General features: G+C 42.3%; 1 protein-coding gene across 1 annotated transcript; it reads left to right on the forward strand.

The window, feature by feature from the left end:
* Positions 1–1,217: 1,217 nt before the first annotated feature.
* Positions 1,218–5,423, forward strand: LOC121570054 (transmembrane protein 79). Its single transcript, XM_041881505.2, has 5 exons — positions 1,218–1,330; positions 1,993–2,870; positions 3,131–3,325; positions 3,446–3,662; positions 3,883–5,423. The coding sequence occupies exons 2-5, from the start codon at positions 2,165–2,167 to the stop codon at positions 4,082–4,084; spliced, it is 1,320 nt and encodes a 439-aa protein (XP_041737439.1). The 5' UTR covers positions 1,218–1,330; positions 1,993–2,164; the 3' UTR covers positions 4,085–5,423.
* Positions 5,424–6,259: the final 836 nt, after the last annotated feature.

Genomic DNA, 6,259 nt, shown 5'->3' on the forward strand with positions numbered 1-6,259 from the left:
AGTTGGAAGCTATCCACAATAAAATCGTATTACCATGCATAGACCTAGGCTGTGTTCAATGGTAATTTATCAAACAAAGTAGTCTAGAAGTTACAGAAAAATGATTTGTCTTCCCGAAAATATAAATTATATGCGGGAATATTGCCTAATTAGCCTATTTTAAAGGGATAGTTCACCCAAATTACAAAATGACACATTGGTTTCCTTACCCTGCAAGCAGTGTATGGACAAGGTAACAGTAATCCATGCTTTGTCAGTGGAGGCTGCTGAGGGGAGGACGGCTCATAATAATGTCTGGAACGGAGCAAATGGAATGGCATTAAACACATAGAAACCATGTGTTTGATGTATTTGATACCATTCCACTGATTCCATTCCAGCCATTACCACGAGCCCATCCTCCCCAATTAAGGTGCCACCAACCTCCTGTGGTTGGTTTTATTTCCCTGGCACTGTTTCCAAATGCTAATGTTTCAGTATTTGTGGCACAAATCTCATTCAAGTCATGGGACCGATATAAGCATTTTCCGCGCATCATGTACAAATCATACGAAAGTATAAAAAATGTAGCGTCAAGCTTATCAAAGTCACTTTATTTGAACATGATGCGCAAAAAAAATGCAAATATCTGTTCCATGACTTAAATCGGATTTGTGCCACAAATGCATTTGGAAACAGTGTCAGGGTAACTAAACCAAAGCATGGATTGCTGTCATACCTTGTCCATTGACTGCTTACATGGTAAGGAAACAAATATGTAATTTTGTAATTTGGGTGAACTACGCCTTTAAATGCTAAATAGATAACATCTACTGAAGAAATCTGATAGGCCTCTTGTAGCCTACACCAATATTTAGAATTCTCTGTTCATCTGTACTTAATTCTGTCAGTGACAAGGCTGTGTGTCCACCAATATTGCTTTTGGAATTAGATCCAAGAAAGGGTAACCAACATAAGGTGCTACAAATATTACACACCAATACAATAACAAACACGTAACATTAAACAAAATATTTACTGTAGGCTATTTCCACAAATTCTCACTAATTATTTTCACCCCAAGAAAGTCACATATAAATATAATATAAGACTGCTTGAAATACACACTTTGCTGTTTTTTTGTACATTTGTCAGTAGGAAAATATTTTGTTCCTATCGTACTTTCCCTTTAATGTTTTTTTAGAAACATACCCTTTAATAATTTACCTGGCCATACCTGAATTTCCACCCACTGAAAATAAGTTGCACAAAAACAATAGAGGTGGGAAAACGACGTAAGAGACATTCCATAAAATTCCCACGCTCGTTGTTTGATAAGCGCTGAGGTTGGGTGAGTGTTACACTTTTATGTATTTTCAGTTGTATTTTCCAGCTTTGTATAACTAGCAGTCTTCTTGCGTGGTTGAAAGTCCAACATTTTATCTAGTGCGCTGGTATGAGAAACTTCCGTGTTGTGATCTGGAGTGCGCTTTGAAGGTCTGTGTACAACATTTGTCTTGACAGTTAACACATTCAGGCAACTTTATAACTCTATTTGTGTCTGTAATATATTTTATTTAGTGGTTTCATATTGCAAGCGTATTTTCTTTGTTAGTCATGCGTAAATAGAGCCTTTCTTCTCTTAGACTACTCAAACAGCACAGGCCATAATGAGATGCATTGGGCGGAGCTTTGTTTGCAAGGGGCAGGGAGGGATTCTACTTGTCTTATCGTTCTTTTAATTTTAATTTTATATTATTATTATACTTTTTTTCATTTATCAGACGCTATTATCCAGAGCGACTTACAGTTAGTGAGTGCATACATTTTTCATTCTTGGCTTACCTTACCTGTCGTGGAAAAGTGTCCACCTTAGAGACTTTTGTGTGATAATTAATGACACTAGAATGCTGTCTGGAGTTACATCTTATCGGTTTTGGGGCATCATCTCTTGCGTGGGAAGACATGTATGACCTATGAATGTGCACTCTGTAAATGTACTTTTCTTTGTAGGTGAAGAAGAGCAGTTTACCATAAAACCAATAGAGCTGGGACACAAAGAAAGAAACAGACAATGTGATGTGACTTCAGTCAAAGTAAAAACACTCAATCAAGCATAGACTTACTAACAGATTCACCAAGACAGATGGACGAAGTCTGGAGACATTGAACACCTAAAAAAACAATGTCTGAGATCCTACCGTCAAACCTGGAGCTTCTAGAAGACAGCCCCTCCAAAACCAGCGGGGTGACTGCTAAACCCCAAACCCCAACATGGGGGGCAGAGGGGGAGAAGGTGATTAAAGAATTGGAGGAAGATTTGGAAAAGGGGAGGGAAGGAGTGGTGGAAGAAGAAGAAATGGTCAGCTCGGCTAAATTGGAGCCTACCACTCTGCAATGGTCGGATGACAGGGGTGTAGAGAAAACAACGAAGAAAGGAAGTGCATTGACTGCGAAAGAAGATAAGGGAAGGGGAAAGGGGGATGACCCAGAGGGAGAGAGGAGGAACGTGCGCTCCATGTGCACCTCTCTTCAAGAAGGAGAAAGCCGGACGGAGAGCGAGAGAGGGCTGGGGTTGGGAGCGGAGAGAATGGGGGAAGAATGGATGGAGATGGAGAGAGAGGTGCAGGACCCAGGGCTGTGTAAGAGAGGGAAGAAGGTGCAGGTAGATATAGAGGTGGAAGATGGTATGAACTCTTTGCCTGAGAAGGCAGCACAGGTCTTCAACCCATCCGTCACCATCCTACACTCCTCTAGTGCTCCGACGTCTCCCAGAGAAAGTGAGGCATTCTGGGTTGTGGACGCAGAGAAGAGCCCCCTCCTCGTTCCCCGCAGAACCCCACCTGATGGCTACTACCACCACTGGCCAGTGGAGGGGAGGTCCTCAAAATGTAAAGAGATGCACCAACATTTCATCTTTCTGTCATTTGGCCTCCAACCTCTCTTTCTCTCCATGTCTCTGTCTTTCTCTTTGCTAGTCTCTCCCTTGTTCATTCGGCTCTGCTCAAATAATTTTGCGAGTGCAAATTCATCCTTCCCTCTTCCCTTATTTGAGGTAATCTAATCTATAAGTGGTAGTGTTTCCGTTCGCTTTCTTTTACTTCACAGAGGGCAGGAAGACTAATAGTCTCTCCTTTCTTCTCCCCTCCAGGTGGGTGTGACTGTGCCAACAGGGATGCTCTCAAAGTGGGCGTGTCTGTGTTCACTGCAGCTCTCATTTTCCCCCTCCTGGTGTGGGGGGGCTATGTCTTCCTGCCTTTTGATGCCCCACTGCTGGACAGTGCCCCCCTCAGGCTGGTCTATACGCTACGCTGCTCTGTTTTCGCTGTGGTGCCCATCATACTGGGTGAGTGGCTCATTGGTCATTCAGCAGATGTTCTTTACCAGAATTACTCAGGTGTGAACAGCAAGGTGGGTCGAACAACAACACTAACTTCACAAGCTAACCCTCATTTTGTCCTCCCAGGCTGGTTGGTGCTGGGTGTCTCCAGGATGCGGTTGGGTGACGTGAAGCCGCTGTGTGAGGTGGAGGCCTGGCAAGTGGGTGTGCACCGGCGCTATGTGGATGACTCCGTCACCCTCTTCCTTCTCTACTTCCTGCAGCTGGCCGTAATGGCGCCCTACCTGAGCCAGAACCTGCTCAAACTGGTGCCCCTGCTCACCATCATCTTCGCCTTCGGAAGGTAAAGAAACAACAATTAAAGAAGAAAAAAAATAAGATGTTTCTTTTATTGTCACATACACCAGAGAGATGCAGTGAAATGTGTTGTCCAATTTCAGTGCTCAGTCAGTCATAACCCTATACCTACCCTATATGACATGTGATCTCAATATAAGGCGGTCTGGGCAGACTATAGAAATGACTGCATCTGTCTAATGTCCATCTCTCCTCTGTGCCAACAGGCTGATGTACTGGGTGGCAGCTGCACTGGGCAGCAGTATTCGGGGCTTTGGCTTCGGCCTGTCCTTCCTGCCCACCGTGGCCATGCTGGGTGCCAACCTCTACTTCATCGTCACCATGGACGCTGGGGGCACCATCTTCGCCCAGGATGTGGTGCACCAACAAGACCCACCCCCAGACTCCCGCCAGAGGTTCTGGGGATAGGGGGATGGAGGAAAAACAGAAGGACTGGAACGATGGGGAAGAGGGACAGGATCTGTTTTACCTACTGGTGGAATTTAACTTTCAAAGGGTTACTATGTAAACGGTAGTGGATCGTTCTAGAGAGTGATTAAACCACACTGATGATGTGTATAATAGACTGGGCAGTGGTAGTCAGTGATAGAGCATGTAAAAACAGTAATTGGAGAAAGGGTGTCTACGTTATAGTTCATCTTCTTGCATGGCATTAAACCGTCACTTTAGTGAAAGAGTAGAATGTATTCTGTAGAAGATCTGCTAATTGACAGAAGGACAATTAAGTACCATGGAATAATGTTGAAATCACAATTGTTGTCTCAATGCAAAGAGTTAATGAAAATAGAGTTTGTAGTTCCACTCAGAATTGTGCCACTTGGGGAAGTTTCGACAACAACCAAACCACTGTCTTCCTCTGAAATATCTAGCTAGGCCTGCTGCAGACAAATAGTTTGCTGAACTGTACTGTTTGGTTTGACAAGTATATCTGTACTTGAGGCATCCTGTAATCTATTGTATTGCATTTGGTAATGAATCTGGTATTACAGGCTAATAACATTAATTGCATTGACATTTGGGATGTAATATCAGGTTTATAGAGAAAAACTAAGACTTGCTCTAGACCTTCCAGTCAATCAATTTCCTCTTGAAAATGTTCAATATAACCAATCAAAAAATCATGTTCTGTGATAAGGTCATCGACTACTGAGTGGACATTTTGTCTCATATCTTCATGACTGTATTTCCTTTTAAAAGGATGTCCACACATTAGCAATGCAATTTTAACAGCTAACAAGTCATTTAAAGATAATGGATTTAGTACAAAGATTCTGACATTGAGAACCATTTCACAATTGGAGAATGTGGATTGCATGGCATTTTGTGTCCCCACAAAAATGGCAACGTCCTTATAGAAATCCAACCTGTCCCAGCAAATACCTACCTGCCCAGGCGGTCCAACCTCCATGCCTTTATCTCTGAAAACGAATCCTTTCACAATACAGCACAGCCCTGTAAGGGAGATTGTGAATGGAGTTGTTACTGTATTTTAAAATAGACCAATAATAGAAATGTATCTATTTTTAAATGTTATGAATTAAATCCGATTTTTACAGTGCAGGTATAGAATTTATGAAATGTATAACTACACTGATTTCATTCTACATTTCCAAGTAAACTTCAGCTAATTACAGTCTAAAAGTGTAGAGTCTATTTAATGTCTATGATAGTCTTTTCTTATGATTTTCTTTTACTTTTTACATATTTTCTCAAAATGATAAATGTAAATAAATTATACTTAACAAGTGATGTTTTTATTGGCCTTTCATTTGCATCTTTAGGGAAGCTGGCAATTGTATTGGTATGAAAGCTTTTTAGTGACCAATAAAAATCAGCAAGCATTTAAGGTAGACTTACAGTCGTGGTCAAAAGTTTTGAGAATGACACAAATACAAATTTTCACAAAGTCTGCTGCCTCAGTTTCGATGATGGCAATTTGCATATACTCCAGAATGTCATGAATCAGTGATCAGATTAATTGCAATTAATTGCAAAGCCCCTCTTTGCCATGAAAATGAACTTAATCCCCCAAAAAACATTTCCACTGCATTTCAGCCCTGCCACAAAAGGACCAGCTGCCATCTTGTCAGTGATTCTCTCGTTAACACAGGTGAGAGTGTTGACGAGGACAAGGCTGGAAATCACTCTGTCATGCTGATTGAGTTAGAATAACAGACTGGAAGCTTTAAAAGGAGGGTGGTGCTTGAAATCATTGTTCTTCCTCTGTTAACCATGGTTACCTGCAAGGAAACACGTGCCGTCATCATTGCTTTGCACAAAAAGGGCTTTACAGGCAAGGATATTGCTGCTAGTAAGATTGCACCTAAATCAACCATTTATCAGATCATCAAGAACTTCAAGGAGAGAGGTTCAATTATTGTGAATAAGGCGTCAGGGCGCCCAAGAAAGTCCAGCAAGCGCCAGGACCGTCTCCTAAAGTTGATTCAGCTGCAGGATCGGGGCACCACCAGTGCAGAGCTTGCTCAGGAAGGGCAGCAGGCAGGTGTGAGTGCATCTGCACGCACAGTGAGGCGAAGACTTTTGGAGGATGGCCTGGTGTCAAGAAGGGCAGCAAAGAAGCCC

The sequence above is a fragment of the Coregonus clupeaformis genome, unplaced genomic scaffold (genome assembly GCF_020615455.1).
Source record: "Coregonus clupeaformis isolate EN_2021a unplaced genomic scaffold, ASM2061545v1 scaf1250, whole genome shotgun sequence".
Taxonomy (NCBI): domain Eukaryota; kingdom Metazoa; phylum Chordata; class Actinopteri; order Salmoniformes; family Salmonidae; genus Coregonus; species Coregonus clupeaformis.

Excerpts from the sequence above, each read along its gene's own strand:
- LOC121570054 (XM_041881505.2), top strand. The coding sequence starts at position 2,165 with ATGTCTGAGATCCTACCGTCAAACCTGGAGCTTCTAGAAGACAGCCCC. Across the intron at positions 3,326-3,445 it reads TGTGGTGCCCATCATACTGG|GCTGGTTGGTGCTGGGTGTC; the intron begins GTGAGTGGCTCA and ends TTGTCCTCCCAG. Across the intron at positions 3,663-3,882 it reads ATCATCTTCGCCTTCGGAAG|GCTGATGTACTGGGTGGCAG; the intron begins GTAAAGAAACAA and ends CTGTGCCAACAG.